The sequence below is a fragment of the Oncorhynchus nerka genome, linkage group LG27, assembly GCF_034236695.1.
Source record: "Oncorhynchus nerka isolate Pitt River linkage group LG27, Oner_Uvic_2.0, whole genome shotgun sequence".
In the NCBI taxonomy this organism is placed as follows: Eukaryota; Metazoa; Chordata; class Actinopteri; order Salmoniformes; family Salmonidae; genus Oncorhynchus; species Oncorhynchus nerka.
The window spans coordinates 7615514-7630010 of NC_088422.1; the positions used below are offsets into that span (position 1 = coordinate 7615514).

Here is a 14497-nt window from a genome sequence, read left to right on the forward strand (position 1 = left end):
TGTTATTACTGCTACAGTATGTTATTACTGCTACAGTATGTTATTACTGCTACAGTATGTTATTACTGCTACAGTATGTTATTACTGCTACAGTATGTTATTACTGCTACAGTATGTTATTACTACAGCTTACAGTATGTTATTACTGCTACAGTATGTTATTACTCCTACAGTATGTTATTACTACAGTATGTTATTACTGCTACAGTATGTTATTACTGCTACAGTATGTTATTACTGCTACAGTATGTTATTACTGCTACAGTATGTTATTACTCCTACAGCTACAGTATGTTATTACTGCTACAGTATGTTATTACTGCTACAGTATGTTATTACTGCTACAGTATGTTATTACTGCTACAGTATGTTATTACAGCTACAGTATGTTATTACTGCTACAGTATGTTATTACTGCTACAGTATGTTATTACTGCTACAGTATGTTATTACTGCTACAGCTACAGTATGTTATTACTGCTACAGTATGTTATTACTCCTACAGCTACAGTATGTTATTACTGCTACAGTATGTTATTACTACAGTATGTTATTACTGCTACAGTATGTTACTGCTAGTATGTTATTACTCCTACAGTATGTTATTACTGCTACAGTATGTTATTACTGCTACAGTATGTTATTACTCCTACAGCTACAGTATGTTATTACTGCTACAGTATGTTATTACTGCTACAGTATGTTATTACTGCTACAGTATGTTATTACTCCTACAGCTACAGTATGTTATTACTCCTACAGCTACAGTATGTTATTACTGCTACAGTATGTTATTACTGCTACAGTATGTTATTACTCCTACAGTATGTTATTACTCCTACAGCTACAGTATGTTATTACTCCTACAGTATGTTATTACTCCTACAGTATGTTATTACTGCTACAGTATGTTATTACTGCTACAGTATGTCATTACTCCTACAGTATGTTATTACTGCTACAGTATGTTATTACTGCTACAGTATGTTATTACTGCTACAGTATGTTATTACTCCTACAGTATGTTATTACTCCTACAGCTACAGTATGTTATTACTGCTACAGTATGTTATTACTGCTACAGTATGTTATTACTGCTACAGTATGTTATTACTGCTACAGTATGTTATTACTCCTACAGTATGTTATTACTGCTACAGTATGTTATTACTCCTACAGTATGTTATTACTGCTACAGTATGTTATTACTGCTACAGTATGTTATTACTGCTACAGTATGTTATTACTGCTATGTTATTACTGCTACAGTATGTTATTACTCCTACAGCTACAGTATGTTATTACTGCTACAGTATGTTATTACTGCTACAGTATGTTATTACTGCTACAGTATGTTATTACTGCTACAGTATGTTATTACTGCTACAGTATGTTATTACTGCTACAGTATGTTATTACTCCTACAGTATGTTATTACTGCTACAGTATGTTATTACTGCTACAGTATGTTATTACTGCTACAGTATGTTATTACTCCTACAGCTATGTTATTACTGCTACAGTATGTTATTACTGCTAGTATGTTATTACTCCTACAGCTACAGTATGTTATTACTCTACAGTATGTTATTACTGCTACAGTATGTTATTACTGCTACAGTATGTTATTACTGCTACAGTATGTTATTACTGCTACAGTATGTTATTACTACAGCTACAGTATGTTATTACTCCTACTACAGTATGTTATTACTGCTACAGTATGTTATTACTGCTACAGTATGTTATTACTGCTACAGTATGTTATTACTCCTACAGCTACAGTATGTTATTACTGCTACAGTATGTTATTACTGCTACAGTATGTTATTACTCCTACAGCTACAGTATGTTATTACTCCTACAGCTACAGTATGTTATTACTGCTACAGTATGTTATTACTGCTACAGTATGTTATTACTGCTACAGTATGTTATTACTGCTACAGTATGTTATTACTGCTACAGTATGTTATTACTGCTACAGTATGTTATTACTCCTACAGCTACAGTATGTTATTACTGCTACAGTATGTTATTACTGCTACAGTATGTTATTACTGCTACAGTATGTTTACTAGTATGTTATTACTACAGTATGTTATTACTGCTACAGTATGTTATTACTCCTACAGCTACAGTATGTTATTACTGCTACAGTATGTCATTACTCCTACAGTATGTTATTACTGCTACAGTATGTTATTACTGCTACAGTATGTTATTACTGCTACAGTATGTTATTACTCCTACAGTATGTTATTACTCCTACAGCTACAGTATGTTATTACTGCTACAGTATGTTATTACTGCTACAGTATGTTATTACTGCTACAGTATGTTATTAATCCTACAGCTACAGTACGTTATTACTCCTACAGTATGTTATTACTGCTACAGTATGTTATTACTGCTACAGTATGTTATTACTCCTACAGTATGTTATTACTGCTACAGTATGTTATTACTGCTACAGCTACAGTATGTTATTACTCCTACAGCTACAGTATGTTATTACTGCTACAGTATGTTATTACTCCTACAGTATGTTATTACTGCTACAGTATGTTATTACTCCTACAGCTACAGTATGTTATTACTCCTACAGCTACAGTATGTTATTACTCCTACAGTATGTTATTACTGCTACAGTATGTTATTACTGCTACAGTATGTTATTACTCCTACAGCTACAGTATGTTATTACTCCTACAGCTACAGTATGTTATTACTGCTACAGTATGTTATTACTCCTACAGTATGTTATTACTGCTACAGTATGTTATTACTGCTACAGTATGTTATTACTCCTACAGCTACAGTATGTTATTACTCCTACAGCTACAGTATGTTATTACTGCTACAGTATGTTATTACTCCTACAGTATGTTATTACTGCTACAGTATGTTATTACTGCTACAGTATGTTATTACTCCTACAGCTACAGTATGTTATTACTCCTACAGCTACAGTATGTTATTACTGCTACAGTATGTTATTACTGCTACAGTATGTTATTACTCCTACAGCTACAGTATGTTATTACTCCTACAGCTACAGTATGTTATTACTGCTACAGTATGTTATTACTGCTACAGTATGTTATTACTCCTACAGCTACAGTATGTTATTACTGCTACAGTATGTTATTACTGCTACAGTATGTTATTACTGCTACAGTATGTTATTACAGCTACAGTATGTTATTACTGCTACAGTATGTTATTACTGCTACAGCTACAGTATGTTATTACTGCTACAGTATGTTATTACTCCTACAGTATGTTATTACTCCTACAGCTACAGTATGTTATTACTGCTACAGTATGTTATTACTGCTACAGTATGTTATTACTCCTACAGTATGTTATTACTGCTACAGTATGTTATTACTCCTACAGTATGTTATTACTCCTACAGCTACAGTATGTTATTACTTCTACTTCTACAGTATGTTATTGACTGTTTAATCAAATTTGTCATTTTTCCATTCATTTAATTTTTTCTTCATTAGTCACCATAACTTATTTAATGTTTTACTGAAACAAGATTATCTAGTCTGATGAAACAAAGATGTAACTCTTTTGGCCTGAATTCCAAGCATCACATCTGGACACAACCTGGCTCCATCCCTACGGTGAAGCATGGTGTGGGGATGTTTATCAGCAGTAGGGACTGGGAGACTAGTCAGGATGGAGGGAAATATGAACGGAGCAAAGTACAGGGCGATCCTTGATGAAAACCTGCTCCAGAGCACTCAGGACCTCAGACTGCAACGAAGGTTCACCTTTCAACAGGACAACGACCCTAAGCTCACAGCCAGGACAACACAGGAGTGGCTTCGGGACAAGTCTCTGAATGTCCTTGAGAGGCCCAGGCAGAGCCCAGACTTGAACTCGATTGAACATCTCTGGAGAGACCTGAAAATAGCTGTACAGCAACGTTCCCCATCCAACTTGACAGAGCTTGAGAGGCTCTGCAGAGAAGAATGGGAGCAACTCCCCAAATACAGGTGTGCCAAGCTTGTAGCGTCATATCCAAGAAGACTCAGGGCTGTAGTCACTGCCAAAGGTGCTTCAACAAAGTACTGAGTAAAGGGTCTGAATACTTATGTACATTTGATTTATATATATTCTGTAAATCCAAACCAAGCCAGACTAAGTCCTTTCTACAATAATGAAGAACTCATCTTCTCTCAACAGAGGAAGCTGCCTCGGTGGGAGACAAAATATCTCTAAATTAAGCCCGAATAAATTAAGCCCAAATCTCTCTCAAATTTTGGTCTCAATTAGTTCCACTATTGCTCGATATGATTTAACACAGCCGTTCACAAAGGATAATTTAGGAGAGATGTGAATACAGCACTAATTCCACTTTTATAAGAAAAAAGGTAAGGATGTCACCAAGTGGTTTAGACATGATTCTTCTATTTTTGATTAGCAAAAAATGTCAAACTGTTTTCCAAAATGTTGTCTTCCCGTCTTCGAAACCACATGGACCGAAGCGGGTTTGTTAAAAAACAATTACCCTCAGAAAAAACCTCAGTCCATACATACATATCTTAAATGCTTCATCAGAAACGACAGCTCATTGGGCTGCTTTATCAAAATAAAAATAAATTGATAGATTAGAATGGAGTTCCATGGATTTTAAAAATAGCAATTTGTCAATCGAAGGAAATAACACCAATTTCCCTCAAATCTACTGATCACGTCATCTTATGAATACAAAGACAAAATGTTACTATATCTAGACAATGTATCTCAATCAATCCCAAACACATTTAAAGACTATAGATAAATTCAGTTTAATCTCAAATCATAAGATTAATCAAAGCAGATCAGCCCTACTTCCTACCAATACCCTGATGGAGGACTCCGTCTCTAGTTATGGAATCACAATTGTTTCCCATTTTAAATATTTAGGTGTAGATAACTAACTTAGATAACTAAAACAACTAACTAACTAAAAAACTATGCCATCAAATCAATCAATCCGACATCAGTAGATGAACAAACACACCAGCTGTTTTTCAGAATATCTATTGTCAAAATGAATATATTGCCACGGCTGAATGTATGTAGTTCAAAAAGTTCCTATTTTATTATTTTTATTTAACCCTTATTTTACCAGGTAAAACTGAGAACACATTCTCATTTTCAGCAATAACCTGGGGAATAGTTACAGGGGAGAGGAGGGGGGATGAATGGACGCTGGGGATGATTAGGTGGCCATGGTAGTATGAGGATAGGAATAGAAGTGGAGGTTGGGCGGATGGGAAGTTGGGGGATGGGAAAAACACAACTTTAAAAAAAAAAAATGGTTTTGAAGCCCACAGGTTAAGGAGAGTGTGTGTGTGTCTGTGTGTCTGTGTGTGTGTGTGTGTGTGTGTGTGTGTGTGTGTGTGTGTGTGTGTGTGTGTGTGTGTGTGTGTGTGTGTGTGTGTGTGTGTGTGTGTGTGTGTGTGTGTGTGTGTGTGTGTGTGTGTGTGTGTGTGTGTGTGTGTGTGTGTGTGTGTGTGTGTGTGTGTGTGTGTGCGTGCGAGTGGGGCTAATAAATGTGTCATACAGTACTTTACCTGCACACACTTTTCCATCGGCGTAGTAACCGCGAGGACAAGTGGACACACAGCGTCCATCCAGAAGCAGAGCGGTAGCGTCCTTACACCTCTCACAGTGGTCAGGGGTCCCCGAGCAAGACAGGCAGTCACTCTGGCACTGCACTGTTACACACACACACACACACACACACACACACACACACACACAACAGGTAGAGACAAAGAGACAGAGAGAGAGATATTGAGATGCTGAGTGTGTTCTAATTTAGGCTACTGAGAGTCTTATTGGCTGCCAGTGGCTGTCTGATTATCTTATTGGCTGCCAGTCGCTGTCTGATTATCTTATTGGCTGCCAGTGTCTGATTACCTATGACCTATTCCTTACTTTGTTGAGAATAGAACGGGCCAGTATTTAATTAGAGCCAGACTCCATTCCACACACAGACACTGAACACTACTTAACAATATAACGTTAGTCAGCATCAGCATTAGCTATAAACTACCTCTAACTTCCTTCATACTGGACACAGAGACATACAATGGTATCCAGGAGTTTATCTGACTCTGGGGAACTCTGGTAAAGGGCCTCATTGCCAACATCCCGAAGTAAGTCCAGAAATGTCACGAAACTAAAGCTGTACATGTGTGTGTGTGTGTGTGTGTTGTGTCACTCTTACCCTGTTTACACTCAGGGCAGCAGGTTCCCTGGTGGGGTACAGCCAGGGTCCCCAGGGGGCAGGTGGGACAGGACATCAGGTAGCAGGTCACCCTGCCTTCACGACACTCACATTCCCTACAGGGGCCCTCATTCCATCTCTCCTGGTTCTAGAGGGAGATAGGGGAGAAGAAGAATAAAGGGGGAAGGGTAGTGGGGGGGAGAGAGGTGAAGAGAAAGGAGAGACAGAGACAGAGAAAAGGAGAGACAGAAAGAGAGACAGAAAGAGAGACAGAGAAAAGGAGAGACAGAGACAGAGAAAGGGAGAGACAGAGAAAAGGAGAGACAGAGAAAGAGAGAGACAGAGAAAGAGAGAGACAGAGACAGAGAAAAGGAGAGACAGAGAAAAGGAGAGACAGAGAAAGAGAGAGACAGAGACAGAGAAAATGAGAGACAGAGAAAGAGAGAGACAGAGAAAGAGAGAGACAGAGACAGAGAAAAGGAGAGACAGAGAAAAGGAGAGACAGAAAGAGAGACAGAGAAAAGGAGAGACAGAGAAAAGGAGAGACAGAAAGAGAGACAGAGAAAAGGAGAGACAGAGACAGAGAAAGGGAGAGACAGAGACAGAGAAAATGAGAGACAGAGAAAAGGAGAGACAGAGAAAGAGAGAGACATAGAAAGAGAGAGACAGAGACAGAGAAAAGGAGAGACAGAGAAAAGGAGAGACAGAGAAAGAGAGAGACAGAGAAAGAGAGAGACAGAGACAGAGAAAAGGAGAGACAGAGAAAGAGAGAGACAGAGAAAAGGAGAGACAGAGACAGAGAAAAGGAGAGACAGAGAAAGAGAGAGACAGAGAAAGAGAGAGACAGAGACAGAGAAAAGGAGAGACAGAGAAAGAGAGAGACAGAGAAAAGGAGAGACAGAGACAGAGAAAAGGAGAGACAGAGAAAGAGAGAGACAGAGACAGAGAGAGACAGAGACAGAGAAAAGGAGAGACAGAGACAGAGAAAAGGAGAGACAGAGGCAGAGAAAAGGAGAGACAGAGACAGAGAAAAGGAGAGACAGAGAAAGAGAGAGACAGAGAAAGAGAGAGACAGAGGCAGAGAAAAGGAGAGACAGAGACAGAGAGAGACAGAGAAAAGGAGAGACAGAGAAAAAGAGAGACAGAGACAGAGAGAGACAGAGACAGAGAAAAGGAGAGACAGAGACAGAGAAAAAAAGGAGAGACAGAGGCAGAGAAAAGGAGAGACAGAGACAGAGAAAAGGAGAGACAGAGAAAGAGAGAGACAGAGAAAGAGAGAGACAGAGGCAGAGAAAAGGAGAGACAGAGACAGAGAGAGACAGAGAAAAGGAGAGACAGAGAAAAAGAGAGACAGAGACAGAGAGAGACAGAGACAGAGAAAAGGAGAGACAGAGACAGAGAAAAGGAGAGACAGAGGCAGAGAAAAGGAGAGACAGAGACAGAGAAAAGGAGAGACAGAGAAAGAGAGAGACAGAGAAAGAGAGAGACAGAGGCAGAGAAAAGGAGAGACAGAGACAGAGAGAGACAGAGAAAAGGAGAGACAGAGAAAGAGAGAGACAGAGAAAGAGAGAGACAGAGGCAGAGAAAAGGAGAGACAGAGACAGAGAGAGACAGAGAAAAGGAGAGACAGAGAAAAAGAGAGACAGAGACAGAGAGAGACAGAGACAGAGAAAAGGAGAGACAGAGACAGAGAAAAGGAGAGACAGAGGCAGAGAAAAGGAGAGACAGAGACAGAGAAAAGGAGAGACAGAGAAAGAGAGAGACAGAGAAAGAGAGAGACAGAGGCAGAGAAAAGGAGAGACAGAGACAGAGAGAGACAGAGAAAAGGAGAGACAGAGAAAGAGAGAGACAGAGACAGAGAGAGACAGAGACAGAGAAAAGGAGAGACAGAGCCAGAGAGAGACAGAGAAAAGGAGAGACAGAGAAAGAGAGAGACAGTGACAGAGAGACAGAGACAGAGAAATGGAGAGACAGAGACAGAGAAATGGAGAGACAGAGACAGAGAAAAGGAGAGACAGAGGCAGAGAAAAGGAGAGACAGAGACAGAGAAAAGGAGAGACAGAGAAAGAGAGAGACAGAGAAAGAGGGAGACAGAGGCAGAGAAAAGGAGAGACAGAGACAGAGAAAAGGAGAGACAGAGAAAATGAGAGACAGAGAAAAGGAGAGACAGAGACAGAGAAGAGAAGAGAAAAGGAGAAACAGAGAGAGAGAGAGAGAGAGACAGGGAGAGAAAGAGACAGAGACAGAGAAAAGCAGAGACAGAGAGAGACAGAGACAGAGAAAAGGAGAGACAGAGACAGAGAAAAGGAGAGACAGAGACAGAGAAAAGGAGAGACAGAGAAAGAGAGAGACAGAGACAGAGAAAAGGAGAGACAGAGAAAAGGAGAGACGGAGAAAAGGAGAGACAGAGAAAAGGAGAGACAGAGAAAAGGAGAGACAGAAACAGAGAAGATAAGAGAAAGGAGAGACAGAGACAGAGAGAGACAGAGACAGGGAGAGACAGAGACAGGGAGAGACAGAGAAAAGCAGAGACAGAGAAAAGCAGAGACAGAGACAGAGACAGAGACAGGGAGAGACAGAGACAGAGACAGAGAAAGAGAGAGACAGAGAAAGAGAGAGACAGAGACAGAGAGAGACAGAGAAAAGGAGAGACAGAGACAGAGACAGAGACAGGGAGAGACAGAGACAGAGACAGAGAAAGAGAGAGACAGAGAAAGAGAGAGACAGAGACAGAGAGAGACAGAGAAAAGGAGAGACAGAGAAAAGGAGAGACAGAGACAGAGACAGAGAAAGGGAGAGACAGAGAAAAGCAGAGACAGAGAAAAGGAGAGACAGAGACAGAGACAGAGAAAATGGGAAATACAACTATTTTTATGCCATTTGAATGATACACTGAAACTGTTGACACTTTGCGTAGATTTCAAAGACCTTGATTGGTTAACCAAGTGATATGATATACATTACCGCTAGTGGTCTCTGAGATTTCCCTGAGGACAGATCAGGGTCTGGGAAGACACAGGAGGTCTTCATGGACTGACACTCAGGACAACACTTCCCTGGTAGGTGGACCAGCTCTGAACCCTGTTAGGAAGAGACCACGTGAGTGTTTGTGCTTCATCTGACTGTATCTCCTTCTCTTCCCTCTACCTGTTCTATCTGTCTGTCTCTCCCTCTCTTCCCTCTACCTGCTCTATCTGTCTGTCTCTCCTTCTCTTCCCTCTACCTGCTCTATCTGTCTGTCTCTCCTTCTCTTCCCTCTACCTGCTCTATCTGTCTGTCTCTCCTTCTCTTCCCTCTACCTGCTCTATCTGTCTGTCTCTCCTTCTCTTCCCTCTACCTGCTCTATCTATCTGTCTCTCCCTCTCTTCCCTCTACCTGCTCTATCTGTCTGTCTCTCCTTCTCTTCCCTCTACCTGCTCTGTCTGTCTGTCTCTCCTTCTCTTCCCTCTACCTGCTCTATCTGTCTGTCTCTCCTTCTCTTCCCTCTACCTGTTCTATCTGTCTGTCTCTCCTTCTCTTCCCTCTACCTGCTCTATCTAGAGAGTGACTTCCGGCGCCGACTGAGATGGCCGCCTCGCTTCGCGTTCCTAGGAAACTATGCAGTTTTTTGTTTTTTTACGTGTTATTTCTTACATTAGTACCCCAGGTCATCTTAGGTTTCATTACATACAGTCGAGAAGAACTACTGAATATAAGATCAGCGCCAACTCACCATCAGTACGACCAAGAATATGTTTTCCGCGACGCGGATCCGGTGTTCTGCCTTACAAACAGGACAACGGAATGGATCGCATGCAGCGACCCAAGGAAACGACTCCGAAAAAGAGGGAAACGAGGCGGTGTTCTGGTCAGACTCCGAAAAAGGGCACATCGCGCACCACTCCCCAGCATTCTTCTTGCCAATGTCCAGTCTCTTGACAACAAGGTTGACGAAATCCGAGCAAGAGTAGCATTCCAGAGGGACATCAGAGACTGCAACGTTCTCTGCTTCACAGAAACATGGCTTACTGGGAAGACGCTATCTGAGGCGGTGCAGCCAACGGGTTTCTCCACGCATTGCGCCCGACAGAAACAAACATCTTTCTGGTAAGAAGAGTGGCGGGGCGTATGCCTCATGACTAACGAGACATGGTGTGATGAAGGAAACATACAGGAACTCAAATCCTTCTGTTCACCTGATTTAGAATTCCTCACAATCAAATGTAGACCGCATTATCTTCCAAGAGAATTCTCCTCGATTATAATCACAGCCGTATATATCCCCCCCAAGCAGACACATCGATGGCTCTGAACGAACTTTATTTAACTCTTTGCAAACTGGAAACCATTTATCCGGAGGCTGCATTCATTGTAGCTGGGGATTTTAACAAAGCTAATCTGAAAACAAGACTCCCTAAATTTTACCAGCATATCGATTGCGCAACCAGGGGTGGTAAAACCTTGGATCATTGTTACTCTAACTTCCGCGACGCATATAAGGCCCTGCCCCGCCCCCTTTCGGAAAAGCTGACCACGACTCCATTTTGCTGATCCCTGCCTACAGGCAGAAACTAAAACAAGAGGCTCCCACGCTGAGGTCTGTCCAACGCTGGTCAGACCAAGCTGACTCCACACTCCAAGACTGCTTCCATCACGTGGACTGGGACATGTTTCGTATTGCGTCAGATGGAAATATTGACGAATACGCTGATTCGGTGTGCGAGTTCATTAGAACGTGCGTCGAAGATGTCGTTCCCATAGCAACGATAAAAACATTCCCAAACCAGAAACCGTGGATTGATGGCAGCATTCGCGTGAAACTGAAAGCGCGAACCACTGCTTTTAATCAGGGCAAGGTGTCTGGTAATATGTCCGAATATAAACAATGCAGCTATTCCCTCCGCAAGGCTATTAAACAAGCTAAGCGTCAGTACAGAGACAAAGTGGAATCTCAATTCAATGGCTCAGACACAAGAGGCATGTGGCAGGGTCTACAGTCAATCACGGACTACAAGAAGAAACCCAGCCCAGTCACGGACCAGGATGTCTTGCTCCCAGGCAGACTAAATCACTTTTTGCCCGCTTTGAGGACAATACAGTGCCACTGACACGGCCTGCAACGAAAACATGCGGTCTCTCCTTCACTGCAGCCGAGGTGAGTAAGACATTTAAACGTGTTAACCCTTGCAAGGCTGCAGGCCCAGACGGCATCCCCAGCCGCGCCCTCAGAGCATGCGCAGACCAGCTGGCCGGTGTGTTTACGGACATATTCAATCAATCCCTATACCAGTCTGCTGTTCCCACATGCTTCAAGAGGGCCACCATTGTTCCTGTTCCCAAGAAAGCTAAGGTAACTGAGCTAAACGACTACCGCCCGTAGCACTCACTTCCGTCATCATGAAGTGCTTTGAGAGACTAGTCAATGACCATATCACCTCCACCCTACCTGACACCCTAGACCCACTCCAATTTGCTTACCGCCCAAATAGGTCCACAGACGATGCAATCTCAACCACACTGCACACTGCCCTAACCCACCTGGACAAGAGGAATACCTATGTGAGAATGCTGTTCATTGACTACAGCTCGGCATTCAATACCATAGTACCCTCCAAGCTCGTCATCAAGCTCGAGACCCTGGGTCTCGACCCCGCCCTGTGCAACTGGGTACTGGACTTCCTGACGGGCCGCCCACAGGTGGTGAGGGTAGGCAACAACATCTCCTCCCCGCTGATCCTCAACACGGGGCCCCACAAGGGTGCGTTCTGAGCCCTCTCCTGTACTCCCTGTTCACCCACGACTGCGTGGCCATGCACGCTCCAACTCAATCATCAAGTTTGCGGACGACACAACAGTGGTAGGCTTGATTACCAACAACGACGAGACGGCCTACAGGGAGGAGGTGAGGGCCCTCGGAGTGTGGTGTCAGGAAAATAACCTCACACTCAACGTCAACAAAACTAAGGAGATGATTGTGGACTTCAGGAAACAGCAGAGGGAACACCCCCTATCCACATCGATGGATCAGTAGTGGAGAGGGTAGCAAGTTTTAAGTTCCTCGGCATACACATCACAGACAAACTGAATTGGTCCACTCACACTGACAGCGTCGTGAAGAAGGCGCAGGAGCGCCTCTTCAACCTCAGGAGGCTGAAGAAATTCGGCTTGTCACCAAAAGCACTCACAAACTTCTACAGATGCACAATCGAGAGCATCCTGGCGGGCTGTATCACCGCCTGGTACGGCAACTGCTCCGCCCTCAACCGTAAGGCTCTCCAGAGGGTAGTGAGGTCTGCACAACGCATCACCGGGGGCAAACTACCTGCCCTCCAGGACACCTACACCACCCGATGTTACAGGAAGGCCATAAAGATCATCAAGGACATCAACCACCCGAACCACTGCCTGTTCACCCCGCTATCATCCAGAAGGCGAGGTCAGTACAGGTGCATCAAAGCTGGGACCGAGAGACTGAAAAACAGCTTCTATCTCAAGGCCATCAGACTGTTAAACAGCAATCACTAACATTGAGTGGCTGCTGCCAACACACTGTCATTGACACTGACCCAACTCCAGCCACTTTAATAATGGGAATTGATGGGAAATGATGTAAATATATCACTAGCCACTTTAAACAATGCTACCTTATATAATGTTACTTACCCTACACTATTCATCTCATATGCATATGTATATACTGTACTCTAGATCATCGACTGCATTCTTATTACAACTTCCGGGTTGGAGCGAGCGGTCGCATCTGCACTCGGTCCGCAGGTAGTATTACATTTCATTACATTTCATTATAGTACAACGGTTTGATTTGTCTAATCTTATCAATTTCTTCTTATGCTAGCTACACAGCAGTCTTTGTTTCATAGATAATTGCGTAATTATCAGTATTTCGTCATCCTAACGCAGTCTACACTGCCCTGCAGCTAGCCAGCAAAACGTCCACCGTTAGCTAGTCCACCGTCTACCGATTATCAGCACAACTATTACACTCAACTGAACGACTTGATTAGTGTAGTGTTAGCTAGCTACATAGTTGTCTTTGCTGTCTTCGTAAAGAAGATAATTGTGTAGTTTAGAGTGTGTAGTTTTATGTCGTCCTTAACATAGGAGACTCTGCTAGCTAGCCAACAGCTAGCCAACGCAGACCGAACAGAACTTCTGCACTCAACAATCCGGTCGCATTTCAAAAAGCTCCACAGGTAGTATCACATTTTTCATTTCATTTCATTACAGTACAACGGCAGATTTGTTTGATCGTAGCTAGCTACATAGCTAGCTACACAGCCGTCTTTGTATCAAAGATAATTGTGTAGTCTAAAGTTTCCTAGGTTAGTTAGCCAGCTAAAAGTCGCAACTCTTTTAACGCAACGTAACGTAATCAACACTGCTAGCTAGCCAGCTATCAAATAAAAGCACAGTAGAAACTATTACACTCAACGGAACGACTTCCTTAGTGTAGTGTCAACAACGCAGCCAATGCCAACTAGCCTACTTAGTCAACAACGCAGCCTCTGCCAGCTAGCCTACTTCAGCAGTACTGTATCATTTTAATCATTTTAGTCAATAAGATTCTTGCTACGTAAGCTTAACTCTCTGAACACTCGTGACGTGTAGTCCACTTGTCATTCCAATCTCCTTTGCATTAGCGTAGCCTCTTGTGTAGCCTGTCAACTATGTGTCTGTCTATCCCTGTTCTCTCCTCTCTGCACAGACCATACAAACGCTCCACACGGGAAAAAGTGGCAAGAGCCACCCTAATCTGGTGGTCCCAGCGCGCAGCTGACCCACGTGGAGTTCCAGGTCTCCGGTAGCCTCTGGAACTGCCGATCTGCGGCCAACAAGGCAGAGTTCATCTCCGCCTATGTCTCCCTCCAGTCCCTCGACTTCTTGGCACTGACGGAAACATGGATCACCACAGACAACACTGCTACTCCTACTGCTCTCTTTCGTCTGCCCACGTGTTCTGCACACCCCGAGAGCTTCTGGTCAGCGGGGTGGTGGCACCGGGATCCTCATCTCTCCCAAGTGGTCATTCTCTCTTTCTCCCCTTACCCATCTGTCTATCGCCTCCTTTGAATTCCATGCTGTCACAGTTACCAGCCCTTTCAAGCTTAACATCCTTATCATTTATCGCCCTCCAGGTTCCCTCGGAGAGTTCATCAATGAGCTTGATGCCTTGATAAGCTCCTTTCCTGAGGACGGCTCACCTCTCACAGTTCTGAAGGCGACTTTAACCTCCCCACTGCCTACCTTTGACTCATTCCT

General features: G+C 42.9%; 1 protein-coding gene across 1 annotated transcript in view; it reads right to left on the minus strand.

The window, feature by feature from the left end:
- The window catches only part of LOC115127105 (extracellular matrix organizing protein FRAS1-like), a 521989-nt gene that overhangs the window by 322284 nt on the left and 185208 nt on the right, over positions 1-14497 (minus strand). Inside the window, 3 exon segments of the mRNA XM_065011350.1 lie at positions 5580-5723; positions 6239-6386; positions 9203-9319. Of these exon segments, the coding sequence (XP_064867422.1) occupies positions 5580-5723; positions 6239-6386; positions 9203-9319 (409 nt within the window).